The 13,289-nt window shown below is 39.6% G+C and overlaps 1 protein-coding gene across 1 annotated transcript; it reads right to left on the minus strand.

The window, feature by feature from the left end:
• Nucleotides 1–5,977: 5,977 nt before the first annotated feature.
• On the minus strand, nt 5,978–12,327 carry r3hdm4 (R3H domain containing 4). The gene is made up of 8 exons (XM_068590004.1): nt 12,150–12,327; nt 10,811–10,968; nt 10,479–10,600; nt 10,047–10,161; nt 9,869–9,954; nt 9,348–9,433; nt 8,681–8,736; nt 5,978–8,130 (listed from the first exon to the last, which is right to left on the minus strand). The coding sequence occupies exons 1-8, from the start codon at nt 12,185–12,187 to the stop codon at nt 8,027–8,029; spliced, it is 765 nt and encodes a 254-aa protein (XP_068446105.1). The 5' UTR covers nt 12,188–12,327; the 3' UTR covers nt 5,978–8,026.
• Nucleotides 12,328–13,289: the final 962 nt, after the last annotated feature.

Raw genomic sequence — 13,289 nt, forward strand, 5'->3', positions numbered from 1 at the left:
ACCGCCCGCCTCCGCCCGCTTGCTGCAGCAGTATTTCTCTGCGTTTGAAACACTGAGCTGCTGCAGTTGGACTGTGCCGGCCTCCAGGATGCCATATGCCAGATTGGACCAAACAGATTAGTGGGACAATTAATGGGCAAGCCTCTAAAGTGATTGGAGGGGTGCAGGGTGCGAAAAGCCTGGAAATCTATGTTGAGAATGACCATGCTTAATAATCACATTGGAAAGTAGCAGGTGCTGCAATGTGTCATCTCAAACGTTTGTTTTGGGGTTTTTTCAACCACAACTTTGAGGAGTCACAATTTTCCACTGAATAATGAAATCAAACCACAAAAGGAAGGTTTAGTAACATGAGAAATGATGTGCAGCAAAACCTGACCAGTGTTCAAGCATTATGATTGGTGTGAAAATCCTCATTTTCTCCATGAAAATCAAAAAGACAACTTTTCTTCAACTTGCTCCCGTTGACCAGATTTCTAGTGCAGCTTTTCCAAATATCATCTACTCATAAAGGTGACGTCACAGTTCACAGAAAATCTTCCAGAGCTCTGACTTTCATCATGCCATCAAGGACATTTCATTACATCGTCTCAGTTCCATATAGAATAAAACTGACGGGCCAATTTATTGTATTCTTGTAAGGACAGTTGATTTTAAACTACTGGTTTTTAAAACTACTTGATTCCTTCAAGTTGAAACATCACAACAAGGCTCTTAAAACCACATTTAGATCAGACCAGAACAATGAAACTATCCACTGAAACCAGACGTTCCAACTGCTTTCAGAACAGATATGTTTATGGTCATTCAGACAAAGTACTATGCGAAGCTTTAAAGTCAAGCCAGCTTCCTGTGCATGCGCTCCCCCACCCCCACGACTTGGTGAGAAACTATAACACCAATCACACAAAAACAGTCAGTTTTGGTTGTGGCTTAAAGCTTTGTGTGCAACCAGACTGAAATATAAAAAGGTAAGAAGTCTACTTGAACCCCAGCACGCTGCTGAAAGCAGCTCCTTGTGTCCAGATCACGACTCTGACACGCTGGACTTGTCTTGATCAGCCGCTATCGGATGCTGACAGACTCTTCTGTCCACTTCATCCACCTCTGTCGTGCACTTCCACGTAAACAATGTATGAAAAGGATTTCACCTCAGCTCTTGAACAGGCTGACATTTAGGTATACCTCTGCTTTTTGGAGAGAAAAAACACAGCCATGCCAAAACCAACATTACCACAACATTACGACATCATCACCACTCTGCAGAGGTGGAAGAAGTGCTCAGATGTATTATCCAATAACACCAGCAATACTCTGTTAGAAGTCAAAGTCATGCATTCAACATTTAGCTATGGGAGAAGAATCTAAATATATTGAAATAAAAAAGTAAAAGTACTCTTTATGTGGAACAGATGTTTCATAATAATACAAACATTCAATTGGATCACAGTTATCGATGCATTTATATAGAAGCATCACTTAAATGGTGACGGTGGGGGCAAATGTGATAAACTGTATATATCGCTGGGTTTCTTCATCTACAACGATAACTCATAACTCATATATTTATTGTAGTTTTGTCAAACTAACTCCTTAGAATCTGAAACCAGTCGTCCTGTGAGGACAGCTGTCAAATACATGAAGTCGAAAGTCGAATATTTCCACCAGAAATATAGAAGTAAAGTAGCTCACTTCTGTATTTATTGTATTTAATTGATTTGACTATGACTGTGAGGAGTAAAAGTCTAAAACAGCAGCCTCACATCCATTCATAAAGTTTAGTCTGAATCAGGTTATTGTTTCTGCTTTGACCCCCAAACTTTCTTAAAGGCCGGAGTGTAGCTGCTGTCACACACACACACACACACACTGGCGTTTATCCTCAACGTGGAGGGCGATGATGGGATGAACTGAAGGGAAAAGATGTTTCAGGAGGTTGGACAACAAAACAAAACCGGTGGGTTCAAACTCTACAGCACGTACCACAACCATGAGCATTTAAAACATTTTAAAACTATTTAATTAGTCATTGTGTGAACATATTTTCCAAAAGAAAATCCACTCGCAGTGGTTTCATCCGTTGGCCTCTAGATAGCGCACCGGGTAAAAAAAACAAACAACTGTCAATAATCAGCTTATATCCACTCAAGTAGCGAGACAAGTATGCTTTTACATGTGTGACAGTGTTTTGGTGACAGCATGACATCAGGTTTAACACTTTAGTTTGACAGTAACGTTAAATCCGATCAGCAACCTCCTGAAAATACGTATTTATTCTGACTGAATTGGAGAAAAGAAAACTCGAGTGTGAGAAACCAGAAAAACCTTGAAATAAAAACCCAAAACACCATCATGTTGTGTTACAAGAAAGAGCACACGCTCGCTGTGTGACGCACAGGCAGGTGGGTCCATCTTTAACAATCATAATATACACTATTGATCAGCAGATGTGATCATGTCACATCGATTAAAAAGAGCTGCGTCCTGTGTGTGACGAGAGAGAGAAGCAGCAGAAGGAAGGAAGGAAGGAAGGAAGGAAGCAACGCACACGACAAACGGTTCACACGGCTGCACAACAACGCACATGACAAAAAAGATAAAGAGAAATATAAACTTACCGCGTCGGCTTCCGTTCGGTTTTACGCTCGTTGGAACCGGATCAAAAACATTCCCGTTTTTACCGGATTCCCCGCCGCCCCGTCGGTTACGCACAGAGAGGAAAGCACCAGCAAGAGGAAGAGGAAAGGTGGCTCGTGTGTTTTCCAGCGACAAATAAAGTGTTTTCACGTGACTGCATGATACACACGCATTCGGCTTTTGCGCGTAATTGTGTTTTCAGAGTTTTGAGAGTCGGGGTGTGTGTGAGTCGTTCAGTCGGAGAGAGACAGAGAGAGAGAGAGAGAGAGAGAGAGAGAGAGAGAGAGAGAGAGAGAGAGAGAGGCGTGGAGAGGCTCTCCGGGCTGCGCAGTCTGATCATTGGTTGACAAACAATAATCAGATGCAAATTCCTAACCTCTGAATCAGTCGGGGCCAGCCCCCCCATCGACACCCCACACCCCCAGGGGCAGGGGCCGTGGCCAAATGCCAGAGTGCGAGTCAGGAGGCGGAGAGACGAGGTGGAGGCGCACCGCTCCAGGCGCAGCGACCCAACACCTGTTTGTCCGGATTGTCTGCAGAAATGTGGAAAATATGGTGTGTGTGTGTGTGTGTGTGTGTGTGTGTGTGTGTGTGTGTGTCCCCCAACAAATGTGTCACAATGTCATTAAGGCAGGAAGAATGAAAAGGAACAGTTTCACAATTTATCGGAACTGAAATGATTAGTTCATAAGATTTTTTTTTTTTTTAAAAGATATGCAACTATTTCGATATTCATCATCAGTGGGAAAATAATGCTGCTGATGTGTAATGTAGAGAATGTTAATCTGGATTTTGGCTATAGAGATTTGTTTCACTATTTTCCGACTTGTATTAATTAAGCAACAAAATGATCTACACATTTATTGATGAGGAAACTAGGCGATATTTATACTTGTCTATAATGTAAATTATTGTCGTGGAACTGGTGGTATAACTTGTGTATTGTGTTTACATTTTCTCTCAGTGTTGTTTTTTGGTGACGGTCCCTTGGCTGAGAGCCCCTGTTCAGCACAGCAGGGCGACTGGATGATTATTAAAATCAATATTGTTTGGTATGAAAACTGTAGAAGTCTTTGAATTGAAGCACAACTCAAGTTAATTGCATTAAATGAGCATTTAGTGTTTCAGGCCTTTTTTTTGTTTTTTTGTTTTACATAAATAGTGTTGAATTTTCATGAAGCTTCAAAACATATGAAGAACATGTATTCACATTAAAAACTGCTCGAGAACCTACAACCGGAAATACATGTTCAGAACTGTCATACAACATACACTATACAATTTAACTCTCCATGTTCCCTCTTAATCAAGTTAAGTAGGTGTCTCGTAGAACACATAAGTACTAAATATACATTTTATAGTCTAACATCAAAGTAAACGACGGGTCTATTCATAAACCATTTAAAAAAGAAAACCATTAACACAGTGAAATAAACTCACTGTTCACACATTGTTGTCTCTTCTCTCCTCATCAAAACAGCTGTTGACAGCTTCTTAAAGTCACTGGACACGTCATATTTCACAGGCTGGTTTTATTTTTGGTGTTGGTTGATCAAGATATCTGGTTGAAGCTGCTCGCTGGAATAAAGAGGCTGTGATGTTTAAAACAGAGAAACGATCCTCCCTCTGCCTCTTCACATGAAATGCGATCCAAGAGGGTCTGCGGTGACGTCACACTTATGAAAATATCAAATGAATCAAACACTGACTGATAGAAAATACGTTTTATGTGACCAAACAACGTGCAAAACATAAATGAGTAAATATGACATACTGTGTACTACCTGTTGTACAAGTACTAGTACCGTAAGTCTTCGTGTGACAGCTGTATTCTTACTACATGTAAATACTGTCTGACTTTGTTTGGGCTGTGTAGTTAAAGAAGTCATCCTTCTCTTATCTGACACAACACAATGCATTGGATTGTGTTCTTGAAATGATAATATCAAATAAATAAATATAATATATTTGAATGTTTTAGTTCATGAACCAAAATCGAGTCAAATCTCTCTGAATATTTTGAGCCCACAGCTTTAAAAACGTATTTCTAAATCAACACGTCACAATAACAGACTTAACGGAGCGACGTGACGTTTATCTCCAGGTTCATACTTGTATTTGAGTTTTCTACACAAACATGTTTACATGCTTTAATGTTCAAAATCTCTTTATTTGTCTCAGGCTGTCAGTCCGATAACTGCGCGGATCGTGTTGCTAGGCGACAGCTTGGGTCCATGTCTACTTCCGGTCAGCTGACTTAATTCACATTCACTTACAACTGGAAATAAACTGAGACACACTTTTTTTTTATATTTCCGTTTAAAACTATGAAATGGTCTATCTATATTTTGTACATGTGATGTCATAAATCCAGCACTGGCCCTTTAAGAGGCGCTGAGTGGGTTAATTGGTAATTAGCGGCATCAGTCAGCAATAAAAGCTGCACGGATGTTATTTCCATGCTGTTAGTTTCTCTTTGTTACAGCTGCTCCTCTTGACGTAACATAGTAGTTTTATGGCCACTGATGATTTTTTTTAAATCAAATTAAAAACTGTTAAGGCTAACATATATTTTTTTTAAACTATAAATGTGTGTGCAAATATCCAATACTGTGCATTCAGGGATAACATTATTATTTTTACTCCACTACAATCATTTGACAGCTTTTACCCACTTTACAAATTAAGATTTCTACATATACAGAATACATAAATACTTTATGTACTTTTTCATGATTATACTTTTACTTGGGTAACATTTTCAAAGCAGGACTTGTGGTATTAGTACATTTTCTGCAGTAAAGTATTCGAATACTTTACCACCATTGATAAGGTTACATATGTATTTGTACTAGTACGCCATCTAGTGGAAGTCCACTAATATATCGCTCTAAAATAAACCTTTCAGAAACTATATATTTTAATTAGTTTGAGAGAATCACGTTAATATTCACTCAACAGTCATTGTCAAAATAAAGCTCTCTGGTATAATTTCTTATTTTTAGCTTGAATTCCTAAACTATCTTGTGTTACAGTAAGATCCGTTTTTATATTTTGTATTGTGGTTATCACTAGAGTTAAAGATTAATAGTTGTAGATTAATGTATCGTTTATAGTTTAGAAGACAATAGATGCATAAAATACATGGATGACACCGAGTGATAAAAAGTAACGAGTACATTTACACAACATCATTACGATAACATTAATCTGGTAGCAATTTATATTGTAGAATAATAAAAAAACTCTAATATCACATTTTTACTTTTGATACTCCTGTACTTAAAAAATCCGACACAGCTTCTAGCATTTTGAAGTGTAAAGTACACACAAGAGAAGATTTATCTTAAACCCTTTAATAGATGCAGTGATCATTATAAATAGGTATAGTAGCACATACATGTAAGATATCTTGTGTCTAGTGTATAAAGCTTTTAGACTATTTGATGCTTCTTTAAATCCAAATGTTGGCACAGGTCGATCATTCAAGTTAAATATTTCATAAAGCACAACTACGTACATGTATTTAAAAAGCCCGTCTGGAAGAAAGTCTACATACAGTACACAGAAAATGACACCATGTGAGATAAACGACATTCAGAGTGAGAAGTTGCGAGCCTGAGAAATTGGATTTCCACATAAAACAAACACAAACTTTGGTTGTTGACAAAATGTAGCAACAGGTCAAGTTGTGTTACACCGTCGATAGAAAAAGAAAATCTGGGTGAAGGTTTTTTTTTTTGTTTTTGGTTCCCCAAATCCAGTCAAGTAGAAATACATGCACAGAAAATAAACATAGAAACTTGTATTCATAAGGCAGAAGTGCTGTTCCAGGTTGTACACGTTCAAATTGAGATGAAACAAACCTGATCGTTAAAACTTAGCAAGTTTTTACCATCAAAACTCATTATTATTCTACCAAAGCGACACATCTACTGCACATCCAGTATACCTTTAAAACATACATGTTAAAAAAAAAGACACTTTCAATGATGTTGTGTTGTGTGAACTGAGTGAGCACAGTGGTAAGAAATACATGGATCAATGTAAAAGTAGAGCAGTTTTAAAGACAGTTTACTTCCTCATCTTGTATTATTGACCATTACTGAAGCAACCTTCCCACCTCGGCTACACCTGTGCAGACCCTGGATCGGCTGCTGCCGCACAATCATATACTTCAGCTCCTCCAGTGGCTCCTGGATGGATACCGACGGTTCAGTTGGTTGAAATGTATCTTTCAGATGATGCCGATGTAAACGAGGTGGGAAGACAGAGAGAAACAAAAACCCTAGACATTTCAATTTAAAAGAGTTTTCTTCTCACACATATTACAGATATTACTTCCCGAGCACACCAGAAGCACTCGTTTCACACCCCTGAAGACAGAAATTTACTTCTTTATGAGAGGGTGAGATGTGCCTGTGCATATAATGTAGAGATTATTAATATTCATGCTTCACACCTCAACACTTACACAAATCCTACATGCTAGTCTTTCAGGCAGGAATGCATTTTCTGAAGCATTCTTCTGTCTTAGCACCTTAGCGAAATGTCATTCAGCATTAGCAACACAAAGCTGAGCACTAGTTTCAACTACATTTGACATTTTTCCTGGGATAATATTGTCTTTATCATTGTGACTTTGTGCTTTATTGAAATAAATATTAAATATGAGATCGCTATCTAGTTGGGTGGGGATGTTGCAGGAACAGACGTAACGATGTTTTCAGGAATAAATATTGAAGTCATATTTAATGTCTAAACTTAAGGATATGTGAAATCGTATCATATGCACCATAGAAAGGCACAGCGTGGATGAACTGCTTATTAACCGGTTTACACTCTTTACCTTAACTTGTAGCTCATAAATGAATTCCGACAGTGTTTTTGTATGAAAAGGTATTTGTACCGCATGCTCGATGAGGAATTCCACAAATCTGGTTGTGTTATTAATACATTCTCCATTATAGTACAATGTTAATGAGTGAACTCAAAACCTGTTGAAGGGAATTCCTGTAAAACCAAATGCAGGAAGGAAGCAGTATTAGAGCCACACGGCTCTACAATGCTATGTTAGCTAAATGCTATCTGCAGCATACTGACATGCTAACAGACAGCATGCTTACATGCTAATGTTTAACATGTAACATCTAGTCTGTGTCCCTGTTTACATACAGGGGGGGGTCAATGAACTCTGACGTGTTTATGGATAAAATGAATGGAAAATTTCCAACAGAAACCAAGGACCAACCAGAGAAAAAAAAGCAGTTTTCTGAGCTTGGCGGACATTACCTCGATGACACAGACATAATTATCTACATTTCTCAGAGCTCCCGCCTGCAGCAGAGCTGTGTGGAGGAAACCAGGAAACGTGAACGTTGGCCTTATTTCAGCTCATCTGCTCCAAGAAGACCGACAGCAGAAGAGTAGGAGGTAAAAACTCATCTTGTTTGTTCACCACTTCAGTCTGACGTGACCTGTTGCAGTCCGAGCCTGAAGGTCCAACAACAAACACACAGCTTTTTACCCTCGGGTGAGGAAAACGTTACGCTGGCGTTGTCCTTCCAGCTATGTGTGTGTGTGAACAGTATAATAACAGCAGAAAAAGAGCTTTTATTTCTATTAAATACATCCTGTTCAAAAGCTTTTAAACATCCACATACTGTTGATGTGGTTATTGTCTAAAAGCTTTTGATGCTCCATAGAACTTAACTGATGTTTCCGGCTCATGTTTTCCCCTTTAAAAAGGTGCCAAAACGAGAAAAAATAAATAAAATCAAAATAACCCACCACAGATATTCAATGGTAGCAAAATAATATATGGAGAAATAATTCACCAAATCTGTCACTGTAAGAAAAATATGTATTAACGTGAATGCTCTGCAATGTAGACTACACACACACACACACACACACACACACACAGAAGAAAAGATTTTACTTTGACAAAATGTTGTCTTGTGTTCAGATAACAACCGGTCATTTTTAATAGTGAAACATGCCGACTAGCATAATGAACACGTCTACATGTGTTTCCACTCACTTGCAGATACGAGGTCCATGTACTGGCAGACGGCGTGAAGCAGCAGTCTCTCGAAGCTGATTCACAAACACAGAAGACGTGACTTTCCACTCCTCAGTGCTCTCCATCAACACACAGAAACAATCAACCAGCATGGATCAATAAAGCCGGTCTTTGTGTGTGTGTCTAATGCCAATTATTTGCCACATCCTGTGTTGTATTTCCTGCTGCTGCAATGACTCCACACTCTGTGTGGATCATACAGGTTTTGTGTAATTTAACATAATCTAATTTTCTAGGTAAGGAAATATAATCAGGGTCAGCCGGAGCTTTTAGTCGGTATGTTTGTCAGGTGGCAGGGACATAGAAGTGTGTTTAACAAAAGGTTTACAACACTATGAGACATTTGTCACATAAATTTAGTCTACTAATAATTACTAATGACATAATTGAACTTCATAAATGAGCCCTGGATCGCCCACTTCTAGTTTATAACGTCTGGCAACAGCCCAAAATCAGATACAATAACATTTTATAACGACTACTGTGCAAGCAAGACAACATATTTAAGACTTCTGTCTATCTATGTGGATTTTAAGAGTTTTGAATAACTAAATGTTTGTCGGAAATGTAATTAAAAGCTGTTTAGGACTTTAAGACCTGAACATGGAGGAAACAAAAATTCTACCTGCTGGCGAGGTTGGTTGTGTAAACTGAGTGAGGTTGAGCGATGAAGAAGCTCAGCAGGTTTTCCTCAAGTATTTCCAGAGTTCCCTGTGAGGAGGCAATAAAAAAACAGTTGGGTGGAAGCCAAAAGGTTCGATCTCAACCACAAGCATGTGTACTTGAGCCAAATACTTTCTTCCTCGCGTCTTCCTTGCTGAGTCATGGTTAAACCTGTTTGTCATTTGTATGAATCTGGAACAGTGCGTCACTGTTTTCTAAAAAACTAAAAATATAGCCAATGACATGCAGGTCAACTAGGAGGAGGAAAAAAGAGACTTTTTGGGACGGTGACTTTGAGACGACGAGTCGAAGCCTCTGAGTTTAATACACAGCAGAGCAGAGAGTAAAGGAAAGTTATCATATCGCCATTTGGTCAGAGCTCTGATTAGACGTTGAGTCTATTTGATCAAACTTAACTTCAGCTCGACGCTGCCGTGGGGGGGCGTAGACTCCCACCGCGTTCGATGAAAAGACGACACTCACCATGGGGATTTGCTTGCGTCGAAGAGTCGCTCGCAGCCTGCGATCGATCCTCTGAAAGCAGTCCTGAGCAGTGAAGGCAGGATTTACTGTGAAGACGTGAGTGACGTTTAGACAAACTGGCTCACTTACACACTCAACAGCCAGCTTACAAACAAGCACACAGACACGGGACGCCCACCATTCCTCTCGTCCTTGAGGGGCCCGTTGGGTTTCTTCTTGGCCTCCTCCTGCTCCAGCAGAGACAGCAGCTTCTCCTGCTCCTCGCCGGAGCAATTCATGAAGTCATTCCATGGCTGAAAGAACAAGAGGACGAGGAGTCAATATACATAATGTAGAAACTAATACTCGTTTTAATGGGTGCTTCTAGATTTGATCGTAAATTTAAGACAATATCTTAGTCTCTGGCATTTTTAAGAAGTTGAAAAGGTAAAACCTCTTTGTTGACTGCGCTCTCGAGTAGATTTTTATTTTGCGAAAGCGACTTTTTCTCGTGCCAGAGCGACTTTGATTGAAAACAGGTACTGCAGGGATATAGCCTGCGCATGGTCTGATTTTATTTATATTTTAAACATCATTCAGTAAAGTTTAAGCCCTGCTGGAGTCCACGTACCTCGATGTAGTTTCCGTTGGTGCAGGCTTCGGTGAAGATGGATGGGATCGCTGGGTTACTGCACACTTCCAGATCATCTTTGGTGCACTCATCCCTCTCAAGAAGATTAGTGAGAAAGCGTGCTGAGAGAGATGGACAGTGTTGATATACGGAGAACATCATCATCGGAAGAAAATTGTCCTTTTGTTGTACTGAATTGCCATTTTGCGGCAATAACAATTTAATGAGATTGCTTTTTCCCCCACATTGTTGAACGCACACACAAGCTGGCACGGCATTGTTCAGCCCACAGTGGATGACAACTCATATATTATCTTATTATAACAGCTTACTGTTCTCCTGTCGCCGGAGGCTCTTCTTGCCTTTGGCTCGAGGAATGAGGTCAGAGTTGCGGATGGCTTGGTTGATAAAGAACTGCTTCTTTTTGGTGGGAGACACTCGCTTGGCTGGAGAGCTGGGCAGGGAGGAGCATTTACGCTCCTCTATCAGGCTGGAAAACAGAGGACAAGATGCCCATTGAGCCAATTAGGTCACACACAGTCTGAAGGGGAAGCTGCACAGATCTCATTCATTCCTTCTGTCTCATGTTGTAGGGTTTGGGATGCCCACTTTCTCAAGCTGCTGCAGATATTTTGTTCAACCTGCTGCAGTTGTGGGTTGCACATTTTGATCGACAGAGTGATAGTGATGGGCGCTGTGCACGAGAGCATGCTTTTCTCAGGACACAAGATGTGGGAATAGACTTTAGTGAGTCCAAATTTCCATCCTTTTTGGACTGTTAATGTTCTTGCTTTTCAGTCTGACAATGCCTATTTGAACTGGACATTTTCTTGCAGCATTGACAAGTGCATCGTCTCAGGTACGAGGTGGACATTGAGAATGTGTCTCTTTGTCTCTTCCTGCAGCAGCTTACTGTATTATTTCTGAACGCCATGCAATACACCACAACAAATTGTATGAGTCCGTTCATCAATGTAAAAGGAGAACATGCCAAACAGCAACAGTGGCTGTGAAACTACACGTCGGACTGTTCTCCTGCTTCTGTTGCAGCACTGCTGTACGTTTAAGTGGATGAGAGGAGGAAGCCACCCTGCAGGAGCTTCAGATGTAGGTCAGTGGGTGTTGTGCAGGAACACCCACTCAGTTTTCTGTCCTTAAGTGGCCATTTTTAACCAGCAGCAACAGCAACATAAGATGTAACCTCTTTCTGAGTGAGTGAGGTTTGTTCACAAGGGGATAAAGCACCATTTTCACATATAAACCCAGTGAACCAGGCTTAATATGCTGTGGCATTAATAGATATGTACACTATTTTTAGATATATTTCTTCTGTAAATTGCATTACATGTTAGCGCGGAAACCTCTAAGTGTTGTGTAAAGCGGTAGCAGCCGCTCTGCTAAGAACACTATGAACACTCACAACACGTCCAGTTAGCCCGTGAGCGTTAGCTTCCAGCTGTTAAAACAGGACGACAGAGATAGATTATTCAATTTGACGGTGGGTTAAAACCTGAATATTAACCTCAACCTAGTCTGTAAAGAGAGCCCGGCACGATTTGAAGTATAGATCTGCTCCAGACGCGATTAAAACTAGTTAACTTTGAAACTGGAGCTAACGCAAGCTAACGTCAAGTAGCCCGTTAGCGTCGCTCGGTCGCGACGTCCACTCACATATAATCCTGCTCTTCATTCTTTGTCAAAACGACCATGTTTTTCTTACAGCAAAAACAAACGAGGGGGAAGCCGAGCTCTGAATCTTAAAGGGGGAAGTGAGTCTGGACCGAGAGCTGAGGAGAAACGCTGTGTTTGGTATGAGGAAAGCAGCCGCTGCTCCTCCTCGTCTCTGACACCGAAGAAGAGCTGCGTCCTCCCACGAACAAAGAGGCGGAAGCGGAGGAGGAGGTCTCACTCTGTCTCGATGCAGAAGTACTCGGATCTATTACTGTATATATAAATACATAATATGAAATGACTCCATTACAACGGAGGTGTTAATGAAATATACGTTAAGTATTCAAAGTAAAAGTACTCTACTACATAGTATATGTCCACTATGACTGAACGTCAATGAATCACTTTTATTTACTTATATTTAACATATTTTTAGAACATTTGTATTTTTTTAAATAAATTAATCATCTAATTTTTTTTTTTATCTTAACACAGGGTTTATGTGTAATAAATTTTACTACAAGATAAGTCATTCAGCATGCAAAAAGCTGTACCACTGGTAAACTGTACTGATTGGGTGACTAACTATGACACCCAAAATCTGAAAGTTTTTATTTCTAGATTTAAAGTCATTTTGATTTTTGTTCCTATTTCTTGGCGGAAGGAAAACAATCTAGTGTAGTCACAAGCTTTAGTCATTTAATCAATTGTCATTGTCACAAATAAAGATTAGTGCATCTTTTAAATAAATAAAATACAAACTGCAGAGGAAGTTGATTTTTGTTTTGCAATTGAGATTATTATTATATATGCTAACTGTATTTGTGAATTGGTTGATAGCCTTCAAAAACACTACTAATCCTACTAATAACCATTTGTGTAAATTCAACACACATATACAAACGTGCATGACAGGCTTGTGTCCAAGTACTCTTTCTTTGCTTTTTAAAAAAAATACAGCCACTGTCACCTCCACCATCTTTATAATCTATAATTTTTGACTGCTTTCAGGTCAACCGTAATCTATCCTTTGATATAATCTGAAATAACAATGATTTTCCTCCCCCCATTCATTAAATGCTGCCCGGAGCTTGTGTGCATGTTACCATAACACCCAGTTTAATATGGTTGCCACATACA

The sequence above is a fragment of the Clinocottus analis genome, unplaced genomic scaffold (genome assembly GCF_023055335.1).
Source record: "Clinocottus analis isolate CAN_PGR_092001 unplaced genomic scaffold, fCliAna1.0.p SCAF_23, whole genome shotgun sequence".
Taxonomy (NCBI): domain Eukaryota; kingdom Metazoa; phylum Chordata; class Actinopteri; order Perciformes; family Cottidae; genus Clinocottus; species Clinocottus analis.